We start from the raw sequence: 26,376 nt of genomic DNA, 5'->3' as shown, positions 1-26,376 counted from the left end.
ACCTATATAGATTTTATAATTGAGAAATTTGAGGGTGGTTTTCTATTGGGACCCATGAGGCATATAAATAAATTAAATTTGTCTTAAAAAGTTTCATAAATTGAAATGGAATTGCAAATTTTTTTAATATTTGTAATTTATATATATTTCCAGGAAGTGGTTAGTGTTTGATGGACCAGTAGATGCCATTTGGATTGAGAATATGAATACTGTTCTGGATGATAATAAGAAATTATGCTTAATGTCTGGTGAGATAATTCAATTGTCACCAACCACCAACCTTATATTTGAGCCAATGGACTTGGAAGTTGCATCTCCAGCCACAGTAAGTTGGTGCCCATTGGGTCTGTAATTTGTACGTTTTTTTTACCCTTTAATGGGCTCCCCTTGAAAATTTTCATAAATAAATGATAAATTAGAATATTGCCAATATTTACTTGGACCTCAGGAGAAAGACACATATGTAGGGTGCACAGTAAGGTGGCGAAAACGTAACATTCAAGTTTTAATGTATTGACCTCTCATTTGGTGCATTTTGGAAAGAAATAATGTGTTTAAGATGAAAATGAAATAAATAATATTTGTAGATCACTAATTAGCCTTAAATTTTATAAATTTCATATTTCATGCATCATTTTCTGGTATTTACAACCTCATAGATAATGTGAGCTCCAAAAATTTTAAAGGATAAATTTTGTTTGACATCAAGAGGCTAGTAGTTGATTTATAACCCATTAATTGTATCAAAACATTATTTAGTCTTTTTTAAAACCTTATCACACATTACTACAAAGATTTCTGCAGGATTGAATTGCTTGTCTCTGTACTTCTGAGTTCTCCATCTGCATAATTTGTCTTTGGGTGATGGTAGTTTCCTATCCTGAAGATGCAGGCAGGATGGCCAGCTAAACTGTCATCACCTGAGGACAATTAACGCAGATGTAGATCCCAGAAGTGCAGAGACAAGCCTTACAACTAAAGTCTGTATTGAACAATAATATGTAAAATATAATGTGTTTGCTCATCACTTCAAATATAGTTGTTCAACTTTGAATGAGATAGCTTGCTCATCCTGCACTGTCATTCTCTACTTCAATATTTGCCTTTTCCAAATACATCCTGATTGTACTTAATTTATGTTCTACTACTGCGATGGTGCTATGTTTTCTCCTACTCTTTTTAAACCCAAATTGATTGTTACCTTGTTAGTTTTTCAGATATTATGTAACCTGGAGTTGATAAATCTCAGTAGTATCTTTGTTGCATGTGTAATTAAACTTATGGTTCAGTAGCTTTGTCATGGCATCTCTTTACTCATTTGGGATGAGAGTCTGTATTGTCTAATAAAGTGTTCTGGCCAAATTTCTGCCTCGTCAATGTACTAGTCCAAATATCTCTTACTTAAGTTTTTCTCAAAACTATTTATCAAATCAACAATGATACTTGTATTATCATTTATGTTTAAGCAAAATTAAATGTTGCTACTTGTATCAAATTTTTTTCCAAGAGTTATTTATTTTCAAGCCAAATTACTCTACTCAGCCTATTAAAGTTATGAACAATGATATTAATTATGCATTTAATTTTTACAGTTGACCAATATATGTATAAAAGTAAAGACATTTTAGTAAAGTATGGCTAAATATGTATGTAGTAAATACAACTGCTAAGTGAGTAATATAATTTTAGCAAAGTTTACCCTTTTATTGAATATGGCCAATGAGAACATGAGTGAAACACATATGTATGAAAATTTGTTGTCCTGAATTCTTAAAAACTGAAGTAAAAGTAATTAGTTTTTCATTTTTTGTAGTTTTTTCGAGTGAATAATATATAAAGGAGATCCTTAGTCATGTCCCACTTGTCCCTTGCAATTATTTTTTAATACATTGTCTAATTTTGTCTATTTCCTGTTACGCTAAGGTCAAACATCATCTAAAAGAGATGAGATTGGGCCTAAGCATAAAATCTCTTTCTAATAAAAAGTGCTAAATGACTAAATCATGCAATGTCATATTTTTTACTTTAAATATAATTGCGTTTTAGTTTTACCATGAATATTCCTGCTGATCCTTCTTCCTCTCCATCAGTGCTAGGATAAGATTTTATTTGATATTGACCCTATTAATTTAATTAATCTAGCTTTTCAAGTTTATTCGGCTGAAAAATCTTATAAATACACTTTTCACGCAGGTCTCTCGTTGTGGCATGATTTATATGGAGCCATCTGCATTGGGTTGGGAGCCTTTGCTAACGTCATGGCTCAACACACTGCCTTCATCACTCCATGACCTCCATAAGTCTGTTATCAATAATTTGTTTCTTAGATTCTGTCCACTTCTCCTGATGTTCATTCGTTTCAAAGGTGGTAAGGTAAGGCATGTTACAAAATCCATCCGTGCAAAGTTATTGAGCTTAAATCTTTCACGAAATTGTATATTTTTTGTAGGAGCTCTTAACTACAACTGATACCAACCTGGTAGTATCATTAATGCATATCTTTGAAAGCATGATTGATGATTATAAAGATGAAAAGTACTTTGAATCAGTTTCAGATTTGGATATAAGGGCACAATTAGAAGTAAGTAAAATGCAATTTTGTTAATTTTATGTGCTTTATTGAATATGCATCTGTTATTTATAAATGGTATTATCAATAATTTATTCAGCTCATATGCTTTGCTCTTTAGTGATGGACCTACAATTTTTTTGCCATTTTTCAGTAAATTTTTGAAACAACATAATAAAAAAATTATGTTGGAAATATTATATTGCATTGTATCATATTAAATTATAGTATATCATTACTATATTATATTTTATTATTTTGCCTTCAGGGTTAGTAAGTTTGGAATATTCATGGGTGCATGGGTGTAAAAATTTATGACGCATTACCACACTCATTGAGAACTAGTGATAAATAATGTAATTTTAAATTGAAACTTAGAAAACTTTTTCTAATGAAGTGTTATTATTCATTGAATGAGAAGCAGTTGTAATGAATTGATTTTTATTCTATATTTTAATGCATGGGCCCTTTTTTAAGCATATTCATGGTGTTGTATTTTGTATTATTAACCTGTATTTTGTACTTTTCTTTGTGTTTGATGGCTCTTATGACTTCATGAATGGTCAGCAGATAATAAAAATATTGTTATAAATTAGTGGTTACTTGAAATTAAATTGCATGAGAATAGAGAAAAATAAATTTATAAATAGAGTTTTTAACAAACATATAACCTTATTTACTGAAAATGAGAGCATTATCTTCTTAATCATGCCAATAGATGTATACTCAAAAATATATACTCATTCATTCAGGTAGTTGTTTGCTGTTTGATGATGAAAAAGCATATTTTATTTTTGTTGAAATTAATTTTGGTTAAGAAATTATCTTGATTATGTTTGAAAGATGAAATTTTATTTTGAGGCATGAGCGGATGTTTCAAAAAAGCATCTGCAAGTTTTAATATGCTGCTTTGTTGTTATTTGATAGAAAATTTTGTTTGAAGGAAATTTTAACAAAAAAAATTGATATTCCTACCTATACTTTTTCAATTACTAATACTTTGAAGTTGTTTGATAATACTTTTTATGACACATTTCAGGGAGTGTTTTTCTTCTCATGTGTGTGGTCACTTGGAGCTCCCCTTGATTCTGATAGTCGTACCAAATTTGATACCCTATTCCGTGGCTTATTGTTGAAGGATTTCCCAGAAGATTTGAAAATACAGTTTGATATAAACAAAGAAATACCACCTCCACTAAAACCATATATATTTTTAATGCCAACACAAGGCTCTGTCTTTGACTACAAGTTTATAAAAGAGGTATTTTAATGTACTAATCTTATTCTATTGTGTGTTTTCTACGCATTAAAATTGATCTTTTCACAAAGCACCACTACTATAAGAAATAGAAAATGTGTAAGATTTTTTTTTAACATGTTTCTGTGGCATCCTTCTGGTCCAACATACTTTGCATAGGAGATAAAAATCTCTGAGAGTATATTAAAATGGTAGTGTGTCATGTAAATATGGCCTTAGGAGCGATTGATTCAACTAGTTTATGAAGGACACAGCATATACGAATCTCACTTTTTCTTCTATTTTTAAAGTCACATAAATCCTTTCTTGAATTAGATTTAATGCGTGAGAGTTGTTACATATCAGTTAATTAGTCATATAGTTTAATATATAATAGTTGATATTCCGAGGAAACATGAGAATTTTAGCAAAAGATCAGAAATATATGGTATGTCATCCCATCATGCATTCTCTTTTTTGTTAAAAATGGTTTGAACAAATTTTTTTTAATGTTTCAGAGGGGATATTAAAGAAAATATCATTTGTGTGTGTTCAAAATTATACATAAATTTACATTTTGATAAAATAAATGAAGTTTTGGTTAAAACATTAAGTTTCGTACAAACCAACTTAAGTACAATACTTTGCTTATTAGCTTAGATTATCTCTAATCTTATTTACTAAGGAAATTGGAGGCAAAAATTAATCTAATTAAGCTCATAAATGTGATAGTTTGATCCTTTCCATTAAAGTACATATGTATAATTATTTCATCATAAAATTACATGTGCCTATTTTATTTTTTTTATTGGTCTTGATCTTTCAAAAAGTTAACCTGATATTGTGCTTTAATTTTTGTATATTTAGGGAAAAGGCAAGTGGCGTTTGTGGGAGGAAGATTTACAGCCTGCAGCTCCTATCCCAAGAGATATATCTGTGAATCAAATCATTGTACCAACAATTGAAACTGTTCGAAATATGGCTCTCATGTCAATTATTCTTACTCATAAGATTCCTTTGCTATTTGTGGGTCCAACAGGGACTGGAAAGTCTGCATATATTAAGGTATTTTCATTTAAACTGACAAATTGTATTTTTATTCTATGCTATCATAAATAGCACAAATTCTACCATATTTTCCATGCATTAAGATTCCATATGGATATGATGCATATACAAAATCGACACAGTCAGAATTGTCAGTACAGAATTGAAAGGATGTGCAAACTTTTTGCATAGTATTTATAGGTGCTAATTGTCTGCTATGGGAGAGCTGCCATAGATTCAAGTAGTAAGCGTATACCAAACGTTTGCACAAGCGGCACAAAATCCTTCATGATAGCCAAGCAACACTGCTGCCACTTTTTGGAAAAAATCAAATTCCTGGTTTTTAAGCATGAAAACTCAATTGGACCCCGTCAGTTCAGCTGCTTTTATTGTGAAGCTAAAAAAATTGAATGGACTGTCTTACCACAACCATGTGCAATTAACTCCTGGGAAGAAATAATTAGTATGTACAAAGCCAGCTACTGAATGATAACATGTTCAAGCTTCAGAGTAAACTAATCAAATAAGAGTAAATAATTCTCTTTGTAATGATAATTGCATAATAGCAGATCACTCTGATTCAACTCAAAATTACTACACGGGTTCATTTTAACTTACAACCACTGAGAGAATAAAACTGACTTAGAACCATGGCCTGTGGTATGATCTGAGGCTTTTACTCATATTGATTGATTGAAGTAAAATTGAAATATTAATTAGATTGATGTTTTTTCTAATATTAGATTATATAATTAATTAGTATTTTCCTATTACTCCATCTTGAAATTTGTCAGTGTTTTTGAGAAATGTCTTTCAGTAGACTGACAATTTTACCATACCAATTAGTGTATAGAATATGAAAAAATATTGTACATATTATGTCTTGTTCAGAATTTTAGGCTCTGCCCAGCCTGTCAGGCATACTAAACACACAATGGGCTGTTTAATGTGGAACTTAACAAATATGTGTGTAATTTCTGCCCCTACCTTGTTGTGGAAACCATATTCAGGTACATAGGTATATGTAATATCATGCAATGTCAGAATACTCTGCATTTGATTGTGGGAACATTAATTGCATATAAATAACCCAATCACGCCATTTTGTTTGTTTTGCTGGTGTTTTTGTGACTTTTAATTGTGCATTTATTTTAAGCATTATATGTAGATATTTATTCATATTCTGAGCCCACAGTCTTCCCCATGGCCTTAAGTAAATGTCCACTATTTTCTACCAGCAGTGTATGAAATGGATTCTTAGAATAAGTTGATAATAAATATATTTTGTGATTCTGATATATGCCATTTTTAGCAAATTAACAGTATTCTTAAATAGAAATAGGTTTAAATCTATAAGTGTATTTTTTATACTCTTTTCTATAATTACACAATATGCCCTAAAATGCCATTAAATTAAGTTTTGGCTATGCTTCCGAGTAAATACCATACCATCTAATCCTATGGATAAAAATCCTTTCTCTCCAAAATAAACATCCTTGAGAATAAAAACTTTGGTTGACCTAAATTTTGTTTACCTTTTTCCTAACAGGACTTCCTTTTGAATAAAGTAGACAGCAAATTATATCAACCACTTTTCATCAACTTCTCAGCTCAAACATCAGCGAATCAAGTGCAAGAAATTATAATGAGTAAACTGGACAAAAGAAGGAGAGGTTGGTTAATTATAGTTAGTAGTTATACAATTAATAAAATTAATCACAATTCAAATTCAGTGCTTGTAGTGGGCTAAATCAAAGGAATATATTTAAGCCAATACATTTCTCAGTGCATATCATAGATTTTCCAATAGATGTTACACTGTTTTGTATGTAACATGTAACTGCTCATGGGATGTATTCAGTTTTGTTACCATGTGGTTTTGGTGTACACCTACATGGTGTGCCAAGAAGCTGCAACAAAAATTCCTACTTCAAATAAATATAGTTGTAATGGGATACCTGAAAATGGATAATAGTCAAAGGATGAGAGTTTTAAGCTTTCTGCTCAAATCATTCTTATGACAATATTTTACACGTCCTGGCAGAGTGACCTTCTCTATTCCTAGATTGGTCAGTTTTCATTCTCATTATTAGCTCATAAAACTAACAAGATAACCAAGATAAACTGTGGTAGGAATGAAATGGCATCTTAAAATTTAACATGCTCACAGTTATTCTGGCCTCTTTGCCTTAAGTAGGCGTTGCCAGTCTCTGGTAGGTCACCTGCATGATTGGCCAGAGGGAAAGAATAGCTGCAACCCAGTTATGTTGAGTGTTTGTGACAGGCAATTTTTGGCAAGCATGAATACCTATTAAGGGCAAAAGTGGGCCAATCTGGTAAGATGGAGCTGTCCCCAAGTTATCCGTGCATCTTAACTAGAATACATACTGAATGCAGCTGAATGTTCTCCCATAGCAGCCCTGTATGTACCCCAATTGGCCAAGTCAGGCCCTTCAGTCACCAGTCAACCCATGTGTTAATTCATTCTAGCTACATATTTCCAACAACCAAAACTAATGATAAGTTGCTTTGCCAACAATGGCAAAGCAATTAGCTTGGGAATGAGGAGCTGCCTAAAAAGGTTTTCTTTGGCACAAACCAAAGAAAAATATCTTATCCACTAGAGTGGTTCTGTGGCCATTATTTAATCAGAGCTGTAGTTCTGAGAGCCTGTGGATTATAAAATCATGAATTCATATCATTCAGTGGTAGTTTTCAAGGAAAATGTGATTGTATCATCAAAATACATATAAAATGATCACTCAATTAAGTAGCTATTCACTTAATAATATGCTTTCCAGGAACCAAATGTGTTGTAGAGTGAGGTAAAGTGTCTGTATTTTCCATATTCCTGGAGGTAATTCAATTTCAATTTCCATGAAAAAATGTATATAATATATGGTCAATTGTTATTTTAGGACCAAGCTTATCAATGTTTGCTATTTAAAATACATTCATACAGGAGTATAAAGTTGTGACTGAAATTCATACATTTGATGATGTTTCATTCTTTAATGAGTCTTCCTTTCCCCGTAGGTATTTTTGGGCCTCCCCTTGGTAAACAATGTGTAGTTTTTGTGGATGATTTGAATATGCCCAAAACTGAGGAATATGGAGCTCAACCTCCAATTGAGCTTATTCGTCAATGGCTGGATCATCAGACTTGGTATCACCTAAAGGATGTTGTGCCAATGAAATTAGTTGATATTCAGGTAACTTAATGGAATGATAATTTAATTAAGGGGAGAAAAGAAATAAAAAAGAATTCATTTAAATGCCATCTCTGACATTATGCTATAAATCATAATGAAGAGGAGATACAGATATCTTTGGAAAAGTCTTCATTGCACTACCAAGATTTTGACTTACAGATTCATCTCTAGGAGAAGAGTACAGAAGATTCCATCTTATATAGTATTTACAGGGTGGGAATTAGAGCAGTGTAAGCAGAAATTGTGTGTTGTTGCTGCTGGCATTTGTGCAACATTGCAGGGAGCGACAAGATTCTGTCTCTTTTGGCCTTAGTGAATAGAAATTTATTTGTGTCCATCTTTGTCCTGGGAGAAACAATTGAGGTGGTTTTTTTGTTCTAAGCAAACCAAACCAAATTGTGCTTAATTGTTTTAAGGGAAAAAATAATTGAAAAAGGTTTTTATTTGGCAAAATTTGCACTCTGGCATTATCAAAAGATATATCCAGATTCTCTTGAACTTCTCATGAGGTATGATTAAAAGCTGTTCTTCTTTTTCAAAATAATTCGAAATATGCACATACATTGAAATGTGTATGTAGGTATTTCAGATGTTGAATATTATTTGTAGGTGGTGCTATAGAGAAGATTTTGAGCTTAAGCTGCTATCTTAATTTTTTTACATTCAAAATTCTACTTCATGGAGGCAAACACTTATTCTGTTCTCATAAAGTAATAATATTTTCCATTATCTAGATGGTGGGAGCAATGGGTCCTTCTGTTGGTGGCAGAAATAAAGTCACTCCTCGCTTCTTGCGTCATTTCAACATTGTTGCTATCAATGAATTTGTGGACTCAGTTATGGTTGCCATCTTTACTAAAATTATGTTTTGGCATCTAGACACAAGGTATTTTTCTTTTCAGAATTTCACTTTTATGTATAAAATTTTAAATTTCAATTAAATTCCATATATTGTGTATTATTATAATACTGTAGCATTATGTTGGATGACATTGCGGTGGCATTGTATTGGCAATTCAGGCTTAACTTACCTTTGTTTACAATGGAGCCATACAGTTATTAGATTTGTAGTAAAAATTCAACTAATTTTCATTCAAAATTTTGGGCAGATCTTCTTTATGACTACAAGTGGTCCTTTTACCAAGTAGCGCATAGTAAAAAAAGCATCGTAAACTGTTGTATCTTATATATAAAATGTTTAAAATCTATTTTTATTTCTGTGATCCTTTTTCGTATACTGTTCAAATTGTTCTGTAGGTAAAGCAATTTTAGCCATAGCATAAATTAGCTTCCTGAACATTATCTAGACCTTCCAAAACAGAGCTATTCCAAATTGTGTCTGTTGCAGTACTGTTCTCTCAGGAAACCATGTTTAATTTTTGAAACCTCCAAAGGCTTGTTCCTAGAGGCTCCTCTGTTGAATGCCAGCCTTCTAATTTCCATTATTAAGTTCATAAGGGAGTGTAAGCAACACTAGAAGGTACATTTGCTTCAAAGGTAGTTAAGTTTTGTGTTTTAAAAGTACATATATAAATTAAGACATGTTAAAATAAATTTCATTAGCTTTAGATAGACAATATTTAAAAATTTTGATGTAGATGATTGAAATGTGATTACAATTAGGCTTTTGATTTTCCTTTCCATGAATGACAATGGAATAATGAAGAGGATTTGGCAAGGAGTTTGATTCTTGCATATCTGAAATAGTTCAAGCTACGTTACACATTTACAAAGCTTCCAAAGAAAATCTTTTGCCTACCCCAGATAAATCTCATTATCTTTTCAATTTAAGGGATTTTTCGAGAGTTATTCAGGTATGAATATGCTTTTAGTTTTCTACTGTTAATGCTGAATTCTATAGTCATAAGAAATGCCTTGGTGTGTGGTTTTAAATAATAAGTATCCAACTGCTGCAGCTGCTCTTCTAGCCAAATAGCTGTAGCCAGAAATGTATCAATACTGTCACTCTTTTCTTTAGTATTTTGGTTTTTCAGAGTCTCAGCTGCAGTAGTGTGGATTGTCTTTGATTTCTCAATATTCATATCTTCCATCTGTATCATCTTCTCCAAGTTTCTGGAAGTTGCCTCTCCAGACTTTTTTTCCAATTGCCCTGCTTACTGAACCAGTCTTGTCCTATTCTCCCATTCTATGTTAAAAAATATTTGGATGCCTTCTGATCAACCTTTCCTCTCCTCATAGATGCAATCTTTTTATTCACCTCAAATGTGTAGCTTATCTTCCTACCTGTTCAGCTGTTTATGAAGGATGAATCTTTTTGAATACAAGAGTACCTGCTCGAATTTTCTGAGACTGGATCACACAGTTTCACTATAAATGGTTTATGGACCCTGTATGTTTCCATCACTCCCTCACAAGTTTGATGGATTGTATTTTACTGCTCTATTGTAGGACTTTTTCACCTCTGGCTCTATTCTTGGTGATGCTATGTTTATAGTGTATTTTATCTCTGGATTACATAAGCTAAGATGCATATATACTTGGAAATTCCTTGCCATTGAACTCTCTTTGTAATATCTTCCATGCTTAGATCAGAAGACTCTTGGTAAATGCTAGTAGCTTTGCCTTAAGTTTAGCTCATATGTCTATAATTAGCTGTGGGCTTGTCTATAGTTCCGCTTATCAATGAGTCTTATATAAACGTTTCTGTTGAAAACTCAGGTTTTTATTTTCATTTTTTTCACACTCATTCTCGTGATTTCTCAGAAAAATGTGCATGAGTTCAATGTTTGATTATGTAATTACTGATTAAAAGGTAAGTTTTCACTTTTCCCTCCAAGCTAAGGATTTAGCATTCAATGCCTCCTAAAAATTCAAACATGCACATAAAAAGTTAGGTAATTATGTAATCTGCTAAATTATTATGTATAATTTGTCAAAAAAATGGACAAGAAACATGGACCTTGGCACCTTTCGTAAAGAGTAGGCTAATGCCAACGCCAGATTTCTCTCCATCCTTCATCCTTTCCTGTCCATCCCTAATGGTGCAAATGACCTCAACTGTCGGTCACCTCCCCTAAAATACTACTACCACAACATGGAAAAAATTTGAGTATCCCATATTTCAAGAGATTTTTTGAAGGACATTTTCATTCTATATTTGAAAAATTCCAACCCAGTAAATTCTATTTAATGAGAGCGTTAATGGATAGGCACAGGAACATATGTAAAAAAATCAGTGTTATTGATTTTGCTGTAAAAAAACTAGTACTAAGTATATTATCACCTGTGGATTCATTTGCTTATTGCTTTCATGTATACACTACAACAATTTATTTATGATCTTTTTCTTTGCCAAGAGTTTTACAATTTTGCAAATTAAATGCCTACTGATTTTTAATTCTTGAATAGTTTATTATTTTATAGTTTTTCTAGCATTATATGATTGCTCTGTAGAGTATTTTGGAGAATTGTAATAGTATTTAAGATTTCCATTTTTTCCAATTAGGCTCCTAATAGTAATATAATTTTTATTCCTAGGGTGTGCTACTTTCTGTTCCTGAAGCCATTGAAGATGTAACATCAATGAAAAAACTTTGGGTCCATGAAAGCTTTAGAGTATATTATGACCGCTTAGTTGATGATGGCGACCGCAGCTGGCTTATCAAAACTCTGCGTGAAGTTGTGAGTCAGTGTCTTGCCACTGATTTTGAGTCCTTGTTCCAATCGCTGCTGCCAGAAGATGCCCCACCAGATACTAAGGTTTGCTAATTTTGAATTTACCTACTGCTTGAGAGAACCAACAAATATCCAAGCAAATATCACAAGTTTTTAATAAACAGAATCATATATCACAAAATAACTATTATAAAGTATTGAATAATGTATGAGGAAAAATTCTATTTGGTATCTAGTATTAATACATGTACCTCATTATCATTCTTACACACTCTTGTTAAGTGAAACTCTCTATAGCACGTAGTCAAACCTTATTCTCATTCAAATTGCATATAATATGTCTGAGAGGGCTTGTCAAGCAATCTTATTGCAAAACTTCCTAAGAGTGAATATTTGGCCAAGTCCCTGCTAAGTCCAATCTCAAAGAGCAAACCATTTTAAATTTATTTGACTCCAAACATTTCAGATTATTGTTACAACAGTACCATTCTCTAATGCACCATCCAAATACCCCTTTACACCCTACTTTGAATCAACCTTTCCACTTATCTGTGTAATTAAGCTTCATGCTCTGAGGATAATCTACAACCTATGGCCAAAGGATATGTGTTTTAAATGTTCTTGCTCTTTAAGATTCAACGTGCATTATATCAATTGAAAACATCATCTTAATCATTGTTTATCATATGGATAATCAATTTTTTTATGGAAAAACACAAGTGAAGTACATGTAGAAGGTATTGTATCAAAATTTATAGTTAGGTGACTAATAAGCTACTGGTAGGTCAGAACTAATGGTTAAACATTTGTAGCTAGTTTTTAAATTTATGATTTTAATGCCATAATTAATATGTCCATATTTATCTCATAAAGAGCATCCAAGGCCTGCATTTAATAGGTAGATTAAATGCATATGCATGCATTTTTCACACAATATGTATATCACTCAAAACAAATCAGAGGGAATGTGTCAAAGTGCATAATATTATATTCCAACAGAATGCAATGATTCCTGAAGAGCACTAAAGGGCTTATAGACAGGCTTGTGCCAAACAGACTACATGCTATTGGGGCCAAGCATTTTATTTTCTCTTTGCCATATTCATTTGGTCAGTAGTTTAGGGAGACTAAAAAGAAATCAGGATCCATCCATATTTCATCAAAGCTTGGGCTTTATGAGGGAGGCTGTATGGCAGGGGGCAGAATTGATAGCCTTCTGAGGTAAGGACTTGTGAGATGTTGAAGCTTTAATCTCCCATGGGACAGTAATAGCTGAAAATTTTTCATTAATTCCATTGCTCACACTCATCTCAGAGCCTTATTTCACCACTATTGGAATATTTCAAAGTGCATTTGGAAGCTGTAAAAATCAGCAACCTTGCTATTAGGGTTCCACCTGTGCTCTCTCTTGAAAGTCCAAAGCACTGCAATAATTACTACCTGAGTTTTGAATCTTATTTTTCATATGTCTGCAGGAGAATGATAAAATGCTTTCCCACTTGCCAGAGCAAGAGAGTAGGATAACATATTGTGCATACTCCATAAAGCACATTAAATGCTATGACATATGGTTGATGGGTATCTATGAGGGTTGCTATTTATATTTTCAGCCCGATAATGAAAAGGCAGTATTTTATTGTTGAAAATGGCTTCATTGTTTTTTTTAAGTATTTTCCATGATAATCAAAGCACTTTCGCATGCGCTCGAACCAATTTTTGTAACACTTTATCCACTCTGATTGAGGTATCTCCAAAACAAGGTTTTTCAACCAACTTTTGGGACTGATTACTGTGGCATGTTAGAATATGTTCTCTGTTGATAATTATTGTATGTAAATTCTATTACATGAATGTGACCTTAACTTTTTTATACTGATTTAGAATAAATTGAATTAATGGGGCTATTAAGGCTTTGAAATATGTAGAACTCTCTTGGATGGGGACAGTGGAACATGTGAATATAGATCCATCATTGAACTCTGAAATCTCATGTCAGCCTAGTGTTTTAAGTTCTACTTTTCTTAATATTATTGTTTCTAGAACATTGATAGTTTCATTCAACTACTTGTAATACCCATATTACAGTTTTAAAACAATGCCTGTTAGTACATACCCACATCTTCTTTGGATTTCCAAGGAAGGTCTGCCAGCTAATTGAGAAAGGTATTAGGGACTAGGCCTGTCCGGTTATCCTCTATTTTATTGAATGAGAAAACTAGAAGTTTTGGCTTTGGGAGGTGTTAGTGTTTCATTTAGGATAGGTGTAACTCCTAACCATTTTCAGAAGGATGTTTGTTTGGAGATTTCCATTGCCAAAGAATTTTAATGCTATGTGCATAATTAAAAATATTTAATTATTTTCAACTCTTGATAAGCTTGTATTAAAACTTTTTCTCCTTTCAGATTGGTGAAGGAGAGCTTCGAAGTCTCATCTATTGTGATTTTCTTATTCCTAATGCTGACCCTAGAAACTACTGTGAAGTAATTGATTTGAAAGAGTTGAATGCTGTGGTAGAGAGATATTTAAATGAATTCAATAACATGACCAAAAAACCAATGAATTTGGTGCTCTTTAGGTGGGTGCTACTATTTTTGCTCCTGTTTACATTACCTCTGTGATGGCATACTAATATTCTTCAATGTTCTCTAAATAATTTTTGTGCCTATAAAATTTTGGTACATCAGACACTAATGATTTATTTTAGCTAATGCCACTATAAAGTATGTTTTCATGTATGTAATATTTTATTAATTTCAGATTTGCAATCGAGCATTTATCTAGAATTTGTCGCATTCTTAAGCAACCTCAAGCTAATGCCTTACTGGTTGGAGTGGGTGGCTCAGGAAGGCAGTCTCTTACCCGTCTTGCAGCTCATATAAATGAATATGATCTTTTCCAGGTACAAGTTGTTTTTATGCTGAAATGCTAGTCCTAATTGTCATTATAATCAAAATTTTCTGATGCTAATTTTTACTAGAAATAATATTTCACATTTTCTTAGCTGAAAGTTAACTTTCCTTAAAATTACTGAAGTGGAAAACATTTCATTTAGGTAAACATTTCAATTAATTAATTGTAAAAACGTTTTCCTTGGTTAGGACAAATTCATTTATTCCCTGGAAGTTGATTTTTTGTCAAACTGATATTTATTTAATATTTACGGGGATCAAGATGGTGCGGGGGCTAACGTACTGGCTTCCCACCCTGAGGGCGCGGGTTCAAATCCCGGCGGTGTTGAATATTTTTCAGAGGTATCTCGATCCCTACTTGAGGTGCTTTGTGGAGGGCACTTTGAGTGAGTACGCCGTCCGTCGGATGGGACGTTAAACTGCGGACCCCTTGGCGCCTTTCGTAAAGAACAGGCTAATGCCGACGCCGGGTTTCTCTCCACCCTTCATCCTTTCCTGTCCATCCCCTATGGCGCAAATGACCTTAGCTGTCGGTCGCCTCCCCTTAAAAACTACTGCTACTTTAATATAAACGTAATTGTGATAAATGTTAGAAGTTAATATGTGATATTATCATCCATAAATAATAAATATAGCAGTTATCAAAACATACCTACCACATTCCCATTCCCAACTACTGGTTTGCTTCAAATATAGCAGGAGAGGAAATAATCATTAATCCCAGGAGATTAATGCTGATGGATATGGCTAATATTTTGAATAACTTTAACTAGCATTTTGCCATCATGGAAAATGTAGCAATCTCCAACTTTACCACCTCCAACATCAATTAATGTAGCTACACTTTAGATTAGTCACCAAATGGTGATTTTTATAGTATGAGTAGGGCCTCTGCATTTAAATGCATGAACTGGCAAGAAGGCTTTTTGCATGCTTGCTGTATTAATGACACTCAAGATTTTTGCAAATTGTTTTTTATAGGTTGAAATCAGCAAACAGTATGGGGTGCATGATTGGAGGGAAGATATGAAGAACCTTTTAAGGAAAACTAGTTCATTAGATCAGCACACAGTTTTTCTTTTTACTGATTCTCAAATCAGAGATGAATCTTTTGTGGAGGACATTAATAATTTGCTTAATTCAGGGGAAGTTCCAAACTTATTCAACACAGAAGAGAAGCAAGAAATTATTGAGAAAATGAGGCAGAAGGACAGGCAAAAGGATAAATCTCAACAGGTAAAATAGCATATATTGTCCTCTCCATATATTAAATGAACATTTATGGTAATACATCAACAATTGTTAAAGAGGAGCAAGCAAAAATGTATCATATTTTCATGAAATTTCTCTTTCTGCAGTTTAACCACCCAAAATTAAAAATTGTATACGTTTAAAAAATTCCTTATTTAACAAGATCTCTTTCATTGATTTTTTAAATTTGTTGAAATTTTAGAATTATGCTGTGTGGTAAAAATGTTGAATCTATCAAAAATGGACACAAGTTACTTTTTAGCTGCAGTTGTATGAAGGCATAGTAATATTTCTCTTGACAGCCTCATTTAGTGGCCAGTTACAGTAATATCCCTCCCCTAAGCATGGTCTGCATGAGAAAAGTAATGCAACATAATTCACTTCTAATGCTGCAATATGCATTTGCTTTTACAGACTAATTCAATATTCTTTTTCCTTTCAATTTGTGTCAAATGCTCAATTAGTTTTTAAAAACAACTCCTGGAGATGTCTGTAGAAAGAGTGAAGGTAATTTTCATTTAAGAATATTCATAACTCATTGAGAAAGGTGTAATTTATATATTTTTTCTTTTTTTGCAGACTGATGGATCTTCCTTGGCCCTGTTTAATATGTTTGTGACCACTGTGAAAGAGCAACTTCATGTTGTCCTTGCAATGAGTCCAATTGGAAATGAATTCAGAAACCGACTGAGAATGTTTCCTGCTCTTGTCAGTTGTTGCACAATCAACTGGTTTCAGGTTGGTATTTATTGATTATACCTGTATGTTGGGGTATAGCAATTTTGCATCTCCAGCACTGCAAGATATACCTTTGATATTTGTTATGGTCTTTTTTCCATTCCTCAGAGTATTTTTAGTCTCTTTTAGTGGCTACAGTAATTGTTGTTATGAAAATGTGTAATCTAACAGAACACAGCTCTTGAACTGGATCTTTTGGAATACTCAATGTGCTCTGCTCTGAAAGGAAACCTTATGAATTAGAATAACAATATTATTCAATGTATAAGTTTCAGGAGCTCAGGAAAAATTCAGGAAACTTAGATAAGCGAATACTTCAAACTTCAATTATTATTGCTGGTCACACACTACTCATCAAGGGTCATTATCATGACAGAGCGACCAGTCAAAGGGGAAACTAGGAAATCTGGGAGAAATCAGGAATATTTGAATGATTGGGAGTAATCAGGGAATTGCAGGGATGAATGCCAAGGATTTTTTCAACTAATATAAAACAGTTATTTTGAAATGAATTTCAAATATTTTTTTCGTTGAGAACAATAAAGAAAAATTTCAAAAAGCAAAGGGAACATTTAAAAACCTTAGTTTTGTCATATACTAACTAAAACTCACTTTTTGTTATTATACCAGGGTAGTCTGAAAAGTTTCTGACCTAACAAATAAATTAGATGTTTTTCTTCAAATTTAATTTAATTTTCAACATAGTCTTCTTATTAGTCGATACACTTTTTACTATGATGCTCTATTTTTTTATCTCAAATTGCTGAAAAGTGCACAGTGAACCTGATAAGAAATGTATTTGAGAATATTTCATGATGGTTTTTGAAGTCTAAGAATTTTTGGAGTAATCCTGGAAACTTCAGGAATATTTTTGGTTGAATTTCAATAGCTGTTTTCCTGTATTAGCAGTATTCCATCAGTTGTGGTGACCTTTGGGTGGACACCGAGACCAAGCACTACCACACGTCTAAGCCCAGCCTAATATGATGCTAAATACCCATTAAACCTCATATTCAAGTGAACCATTTTTCAACTCCACATACATTTCTACCCTTTTCCTTCATCCCGTTCAAAATGCCTGTACTCTTTTCCTGCCTATACCGTGCTTACCCAACATTCTCCCCTCTGTCACACTTTTCAGCAATACATTGCCCCTGAGTATCTCCTGCATCCACTTTCCCTGCCTTATTTAAATTTCTCCCTACAGCTGTCTCCCCTCTTCTACCATGTCTTGCTTGCACTTCTCTGTTTGCTTTCCTCCCTGCCCATTTTATTTTTTTGGTTCTCATTCATCAATGAATGCATGAAGAGTAGCCATTATTATTATTGTTTATTATTTGGTTGACTGTATTATGTTTCACATTTACAGCCTCTACATCCTCCTAAATTAACATATTGTGCATATATTTATTTTGTATTGTTATAAATTGAAGATAACTTGACTCAAGCCATGATCAATTTTTCAATGTTAGATCTCTTATGCCATGAAGGTCTTCCATCTGAGATCTCTATTCTTTCAGCTCCCTTCCTCATAGCTCATTAACTTCGGCTTTCCCTCTCTGTTAAGGCCCTTAAAAACCTTTCATGTCTCATGGTATGCACAATTTATCTGGCATTTTTTTCCATAAGTGCACTTTGTTACTTTTGATCTTCTTTTTATTGTGTCAACTTCATAATTTCTTCCTTTATTTACACATTATTTGCTGCAGCTGACATACAGCTAAGGTGGTACTTAGGGTCATTGATAAGGGAATGGATAGGAGAGCAAATGATTACATAGAGGATGATCAATTTAGGTTCAGGAGGGGGAGATACAGGTAAATGATCCAATAAGATTGATGAGCTCACCGATTAAAAGAAATACAGAATTCAACTGGGATGCATTTGTTTGCTTAATGACTTTTGAGAAGATGCTTCATCGGGTAAATTGTGTAGAATTAATGATGTATCACAGAAGTTTGGTGGGGTAGGTTACCTATCCACAACCAATCTCAAAACGCTCAGGTGCATGTGGTAGATGGAGAGTCAAGATTGGTAGTGTCAGGCAGGAGGGGTTGTAAAGTAGTGCTGTCCAGTATGACCCATGCTTTTCCTCATATACTTGGAGGAGATGGTAAAAGAGCTGTGGGAGGAATTGGAGATAGAAGTGAAAGGCAGTGAAAAATTCATAAAACCAGTCAGATTTGTGAGGGATCAAACTTTGGTTAGTGAGTCATTCAAAGGATAACAATCTTTGCTGAGTGCATTAGAAAATGAGGGTGGTATATATGGGTTGAGAATTAATGTAAATAAAACATAGATTACTGAACTAAAGGAATGGTTAAACTGCTTTAACAGTATACTCTATGGTTTACAAAGGGTGTCACGTTGTCTTGTTTGTTGTGACTTTAAATGCAGTATTAGTTAGTCTATATCCATCCGAAACCTACCTTAAAGGATAGTATACCTTAAAAAAGAGCTAAGGAAGAGTCATTATGTTACTAGTTGTTGTGGCCAAAGAAAACATGTGTTGTTTAATACATATAATCTGTCTCCATCATCATGAGTTCTATTTCTGTCAATGGGGTATAATTAATTCATGTGGTTCCTAATTCAAGGTATATGAATATTCTCTAGCACATCAACCACACATTCACAGGTTTCCAACTACATATTTCAATTTTTAAATAATTCCCTGCGGTAATATTGATAAAGAAGAGATACAGAGCTCATTGATTGTTTTTTCTACATTGTCATTTGAAAACTGTAATTTAACCTCAAACACTGTCAAAATTTTACTGATAAATTAATGATGAAGAAAGTTTTAGTTAATGGCTGCTAGAAGACCTTATCAATCATTCAGTAGAAAAACTTGTTTCCACATCTGAGCAGACCTTTTCAAAATCAATTTCTGTAGAATACACCTGCATGTTTAAGGCAAGATGTGATTGAGTGATAAGCACTGTGGCTGTTGTTTGTGTAACTGCAGTGCAATAAATTGAATATTTCAGCTTGAAGATTATTGTGACAATATAATATGACAAATCTTCCTCAAAACGACCATGCTTACATCTCCTTCAAACACACTGAAGCAATATGCTTGCCAGAAGCAATGCTATCACAAATTTCAAAACAAAAGGTATTTAAATTGTTTAAGTGGAATCCTTTACAAAAACTATTATTGGTAAACAAGTGGAAATATAATGCTTATCAATAGAAATCAGTCCCTGACACATTATAAGAATGGCTGCTGGATGCATATGAAGAATATGTAGTTTTTAAAATTACTTGAAAATATACAGTCAGTTTTTCCATAATGGAAACTTTCTCCATCTTCATGATCTTCATCATATGTATTCATTTAGATATGTTGTGCAACTTATTCCAATAATTGTATTCGATGTTCTTAGCTGTACGACATTAGCATATTGGGAACTTAGCTTACCTAGTCCTATGATAATCGTACGGTTGATTCAGAATAATGATCTCGCTCAGAATCTGAGATTTTCAAAAACCATAAGTAATAGAAATGTCTAACCATGATTACCAGAAAAACTCTGTTTTTGCTACAAGACTGGCAATGGCTGAAAAGTGATTCTCCAAATTTCTCAACAAATTCTATGGTGTTATGGTGGACTTCTAGTGCATGATGGAGCTGGATATATGTTCACATGATAAACTGTACATTTTCTGGAATCCTAACTTTACAATATATGCCAATCTGGAAAATTTAAGTACCTAGTTGAAAAATAAATAGCTCTTGGTTATATGGTTATAAAATTCTAGATGGCTTGTGCAATAAGATTAATATGAGTTGTTTAGTGGGTAGAGCGCTGGGCTACTGACTGGAGGGTCTGGGTGATGACTTGAGTCCCCTCAGCTTCACTTAAGCTCTGTGATTTCTTGTGTGCCAGATCTTACTGGGAAACCATAAGGAGCATAGGTGGCAGTGCCAATAATGATTTCCTAAAAAGCAATGTATTTCAGCTAACCTTTATTTACCTGCCTACCTTTAGCTTATCTATAGCAATTCTCACCACGGTGAACTGGACCTCATTTTCTGATGTTTGAATTTCACATGTCACTGGGCTTAGTACTACGTGAGTTCTACTCTCACCCATGAAACCAACCTTCAGGTTGATAACTATAGTTTTTTTTGGATACCGTATTCTTTTCTTTGATCTGGTATTTCAGAATAATGGGTTGTTTTGCTAATGTTTTTTATGTTAACCTTATTCTAGTCTTGGCCAGAAGATGCATTAGTTGCAGTTGCTACAAGATTTCTTTCTGATGTTGAATTGAGTGATGAAGAACGGAGTGGTTGTATAATTATGTGCCAGGCTTTCCATACATCAACTCAGGAGTTGGCAGTCGAGTTCTTCAATAAGTTGCGCCGCAAATCGTATGTTACTCCGACGTCATACTTGGAACTTATTTCCACATTTAAAGAACTTCTTTCCAAAAAGAGAGGGTAAGTTTTTTATCAGTCACACTGCTCATTTGTCCTGCATTCCTTTTTTATTTTTGAGGAAAAGATAATCTAGTCTTTGGCTCTATTTTAGAGGATCCCAATCCTCATTAATAATTCCTGGTGTTTGAACTGTAATGCACATTTTCACTATATGACAAATACGCTAATCATTTAAAATAATGCCTTCATTGGTTTAATTTTCTTGATGGTGCTTACTATATCTGTGCACACTGCATTTCACTTGGGAAAATAATACATTTGGGTTTAATAGTAATAATGCTTTTATTTGACCGGAGATTTGTTGCATATATGGGCAAATACTATCTGTGGATACTAGAAAGTATTCAACATTTGAGGACTGAAATAATAATATAAGAAATTTTGGTACCTTGAATAACATGCCACTGTGCCAACTGTGCTGTACCTTGGGCAACATCGGTTGTGCATCAATTGGATATTCTCTTCTGTTTGGCCTCATTGAATAGATACATTTATTCAAGTAGGCACTGTTTCAAACTTCTTGCTTAGAGATAGTAATTTAAAGAGGTTTGGGCTACTTAGAAACCTACTGATACTTCTGTGGATAATGTAATTTTGCTGTTTGTTTAGTACCATTTTACTTTCCTATGATCTTGATTGTTATTGTTAATGAGCCTTTAGGTTCTTAATTCCGTGATACTTCCTCAGTAGGATAAGCTAATAATTGTGCAGTAATAGTTCACAATGTTCTTTTCACCATATTGTTAAGAAAGTTTGTTATTTTCCCAATGATTGCTATCACAAGGATGCAGCAAATGCAATAAACATTGAAAAAAGGAAAATATTAGGATAAAGAAAGATCATTTATTTGCATTAACTTGACTCTAGTATTGCATTAGTAGTGGCCAATGTGAGTTGAAATATCTTCAGTTCACTTAGATCAACAATGGAATTAATATGCAACACTGCCCTAACATTTTTCTTCTGAAAAAAATCATCAGTCAAAGCATGTATGATGCTGAAAGAAGTCTCCTGAAGGGTCTGTTCTTCCTTAGAGTGCAGCCAGAAGATGATATAAAATGCTTAAAGAGGGTAGACAATCAGTTTCAAAGGAAGGTGGATCTTGTCTCATAGAAAGATTAATGGGTTGCATAAGTGCTACTGAGGGGTATTTAAACAGGAGTTTGGTGGTGGTTTTGTGGTTATAAGGGAGGGGTAAATGTTTCTATTCGAGGGACTGCCCACAAGGGAAGTATGTTTTGTAAATGGAAAGAATGCTGTTTGAGGTTTGGGTCTGAATAAGTGTTTTAGGATTTTTTGTGTGTATTTTGGTGATTGGTAACCAAATCAAAGTGGTGAGTCATGAAGTTTGGAAAGAAATTTGTTTAGAGAATCATATTATAAACATTGTAACCATGCATTGCAGAGAACGGCAATTATTGAAGATAGAATATTGTTATTTTTGGGTTGAATATGGACTGAGGTGTGGAACTTTTATGAAGTAGGAAAACTTAGGTATCTACTGAAGTAATTGGGGAAGAGAAGATGGTAGAGGTAAGGGAAGCAGGATGTGATATTGAGGGAAGAAGTAGAAGTTTTAATATAGGCCATACCTTGTTGCCAAAGGAGGAATTTTAATTCAAAATACTATATCTTAGCTAAAGTAAGCGATGGTTGGTGCGAAATATTTGTCTGAGGAGACTAAGGTATGAATCAGGCTAAACGTGTTTCTTATGGCACAGCATTATATCTGGTGACAGTGGCTGTTAATGATTGTTGATGAAAAGCATTCGAGAATTAAATTGGTGAGTTATAAAAGGAAATCCATGCCAGGGACTTCTGGTGGGGGAGGGGTAATTTGAAAAGGAAACATAAGAGGGAGGAGAAGCCTACTTCATTGGGAATTGATTTCTTAAGTGAGTTCATATCAAAGTGGCCATGATATCTTCATTCTGAGTGAGGGGGATTGGATTTAATTTCTTGAGAAAACGATGACTTTGGTGTATGACTCTAGGGACTAGTCAGAGTTGAAGGTAGTTGTTGACAAAAGTTTAAATGCATGCAGTTGAGGAGTTGTGAAAAGACACAGTGGGTCAGCTGGGTTTGTCAGCTTTATAAAATTTTGGAAAAATGTAGAATTGAGAGGTGCAAGGGTTGAAAGTGGAGATATGGGGAGAAATTGGAGGTATGGAGTTGGGTAGACATTCAGAGGGGCCACTGTCTTTAAAACATGATTTGTATGAGAAATTTTGGTGTGGATCAGCAGGGATGTCTCTTTAGAGGTGTTAAAAATCTGTCTTATGACATTATTTATATATAATCTGTAGTATTAAGGTTCATAACAGAGAAACCTGTGTGTGCTGAAGTGATTGATGCATTGGAATTGTGGATGAGTTTTTTAGAATGAAAGATTCTGCTATGGAAATATTGCTTATAAAGAACCAAAAAAGTAAGGATTGATTGTTATAAACAGAAGTGGGATGATAAAGATCTCATCTGAAGGATTCGGAGGAAAAGTTTTGTTTCGTGTGGAGATGGGACTTTGAATTGAACCCATTATGTATAGCATGATCATTGACTGATCACAACAAACAACTCAGTGAATAAATTGTACTATTTTCCTAACTACATAATTGTTTTTAGTAATCATTATCCAGTATATTTTCTCTTCCATAGCTAAATTCATATACTTTATAGTTTTAATACCCATTTTTGAAACAAAATTAGAAAAAAAACTTCAGCATTTAAATAGTTTAAGAGTGTGTGATGTGGGTGACAATTTGGCTGTTGTTGGCATGAAGGTTGTGTATTCCAAAATGATATTCATCTGAAGTTAGATTACAAGTTGAGGGTATCAGATTATTGATTTGGGGGTGGGTGCAATACAAAAACCTTTGTTAGGAAGAAATTTTTCATGTAGGATCAATGGATTTGGAAAATAAGGTTATAGCATCTTCACCAGATGTTTCTTTGGAGGGGATGTTGTTTTATTAGGTGCGTGAAAATGATCTTTGGGCTTAGGAGTTGGGAATTGTTGGTGGAGGAGGATGAGGTTTGTAAAAGCAGTTGTAAGGGCACACCATGGTCTAAATAGCAGTTTCCAAAGGAAGAAGGTTGTATCAAAAAGTTTTTATGAGACTTTTAAGGAAACATATTGCCCATTTTAGAGTGTTTTGAACATTTGAGAGGAAATTGGGGAACAATGAGCCAATTGCAAAATTCTGACTCAGGGTTTTAATGATGAACAAACATATTCGTTTCATATTTTCATATACTTAATGACACTTGAAATTTTTTTAGTGAAATAATGACTTCGAAAAGGCGATACGAGGTCGGAATTGAAAAGTTAGAAAGTGCTTCAAGTCAGGTGTCTGAAATGGAAAAGGAGTTGAAAGATCTGCAGCCTCAGCTGATTGTTGCCTCAAATCAAGTAGAAGAGATGATGAATAAGGTTGAATTGGAATCAAAGCAAGTGGCTGATGTAAGTATTATTCCAATACACGTTCATGGTCATTTGAATTTGTTTCATAAAAGTAAATGAAAAACTTTCCATATTGTTTCATAAAAATAGGTGTAATAATCCAGTAGATAATGTATTGTATGATTGTAGGATAGTGCATAATGTGAGAGTAACTTTAATATTCGGCTGCTTGTTTTGCATTTTATTGATGGAGGGATGTCCACATTAAAAAGGTATTTTCCAACTAGATATCCCCATAGTTTTTCTTGGGTCATTATAATCTTTGAAATCATTTACATTCTCTGTGTTCATATATCTTCATTATTGAATATTTTGAATATAATCACGCAAGTCTGTTTTTAAAACTGAAAACTAGCTGAAAGATACAAAGACTGAAAAATACTTGTCAGAAACCCTGCCAGGGAGCATTAGTGAGAAATACTGTATTTGTGTCCTGATATTTTTCTAAAATGGACTAATACTACAGATATTGCTCTAGAATATCAGGGAGCCACACTTCTCTTAGTTATTGATGAGCTAGGGCTCCTTTTGGCGAAGGTAAGGGAATAATTTATCAGAAAAGGAGTTCTGTTAAAGGAATTGTATGCTTTCCCAAAATTCATGATTTTCATTTCTCTACATCTGGTAATAAGGCTGAAGCTTCTGTAATCACCATCATTTGAGTGTTTTTGAATTTTTCTTTGGTGCACTTTTGGCTTCAGAGATTATTGAAGAGACCAATGAATTTTACAAATACTGCATTGAGCATTCTTTTAAGCTTTTAGTATCCTAAACTAAAATTAGGTACGGTACAAGAATACCCTCGTATAAAAGAATAGTAATTCCTTTTTCCTTTAAAAGGTGTGTACATGTATGTATGTACCCTGCATATATGCATGTACATACCCTTTATTATGTTCTTATTTTTAGATTAGCACAATCAAAAAAGCCTGTTATTAATTGTAGGAAAGGAATTTTATGTTTTCTATTCTCATTCATAATGCCCTATTCTGCATACTTAATTTGCATTTGACATGCTCATTCATTGCTTGCTCATGCTCTTTTGTTACTGAAACCTTGAATAACCCTAGTCTTGAGAAGCTTTTCAACCACATTGCACACCCCTGATTGTTCAAAAGACTTACTGAACAGAGAAAAAATTAGGTGTTTAATAAAAAATAGAAACTAAATGAAACTCCCTCATTTTAATTGTACCTGGGAGTACGGCATTTTATAGCAGTCTATTTAGATGTCATGTGTGGAGCGTCAGTGCCTGGTAGGTGATTTTACGCAATGCCAACGGTAGCAAAAGGCAAGGGTCCCTTTGCAGGTGTTATGCATTATCTCAAGGATATGTCAAGATTTGCACAAAGAGTTCCAATAGGCGTTTACACTCAGTTGGAGCTGGTAGATGGAGAGAAGAAATGATGGAGGACATGAACACCCAGGAGGCAGACCTGGGTATCAGGATGAAAACCTATTCATCCAGGTTTAAAGAAATTGGGCAATGACAGTATAAATAGGCACCCATAAATTGCAATTTTAAATTGATGGGTCTTGCCTAACAGATTGGACCAATTTTCAAAAATATGCATTCACTTTTATCCAAATTTGAGGTTAGAACTGTCACCAGCTGAATAGCTAGCAAGAGGATTTATTGAAATGAGAAAAAGCCGAAAGCTGGTGAAAACGGACTTAATTTTGTATTTATTACAAAAAGTAACTTAAAATTTCAGGAAAAGAAGTTCACCAATATGTTTGGAATATGAAGTTTTTCATTTGAACATCATGAAGTGGGAACTTAAGGAAAATTCTTTGTTCCTTATATACTTCCTACTCCCTGAGTATTTGAAATTGATTGCCTACTTGTTTTATGGTTATCAATAA

At 33.5% G+C, this 26,376-nt stretch overlaps 1 protein-coding gene across 1 annotated transcript in view; it reads left to right on the top strand.

Annotated features, from left to right (window-relative positions):
* The window catches only part of Dhc36C (Dynein heavy chain at 36C), an 86,232-nt gene that overhangs the window by 15,472 nt on the left and 44,384 nt on the right, over positions 1-26,376 (top strand). The window contains exons 18-33 of the mRNA XM_071585851.1: positions 154-325; positions 2,194-2,382; positions 2,453-2,581; positions 3,609-3,830; positions 4,674-4,871; positions 6,403-6,526; positions 7,890-8,065; positions 8,800-8,951; positions 9,732-9,879; positions 11,564-11,785; positions 14,105-14,277; positions 14,460-14,601; positions 15,593-15,847; positions 16,442-16,600; positions 20,821-21,050; positions 24,330-24,510. Of these exons, the coding sequence (XP_071441952.1) occupies positions 154-325; positions 2,194-2,382; positions 2,453-2,581; positions 3,609-3,830; positions 4,674-4,871; positions 6,403-6,526; positions 7,890-8,065; positions 8,800-8,951; positions 9,732-9,879; positions 11,564-11,785; positions 14,105-14,277; positions 14,460-14,601; positions 15,593-15,847; positions 16,442-16,600; positions 20,821-21,050; positions 24,330-24,510 (2,872 nt within the window). The remainder of the gene's footprint in view (positions 1-153; positions 326-2,193; positions 2,383-2,452; positions 2,582-3,608; positions 3,831-4,673; positions 4,872-6,402; positions 6,527-7,889; positions 8,066-8,799; positions 8,952-9,731; positions 9,880-11,563; positions 11,786-14,104; positions 14,278-14,459; positions 14,602-15,592; positions 15,848-16,441; positions 16,601-20,820; positions 21,051-24,329; positions 24,511-26,376) is intronic.

The sequence above is a fragment of the Hetaerina americana genome, unplaced genomic scaffold (genome assembly GCF_022747635.1).
Source record: "Hetaerina americana unplaced genomic scaffold, ioHetAmer1.1.p SCAF_1, whole genome shotgun sequence".
Lineage (NCBI taxonomy): Eukaryota > Metazoa > Arthropoda > Insecta > Odonata > Calopterygidae > Hetaerina > Hetaerina americana.
Note: the sequence above shows the minus strand (reverse complement) of the source record. Positions and strands in the feature narration are given on the sequence as shown.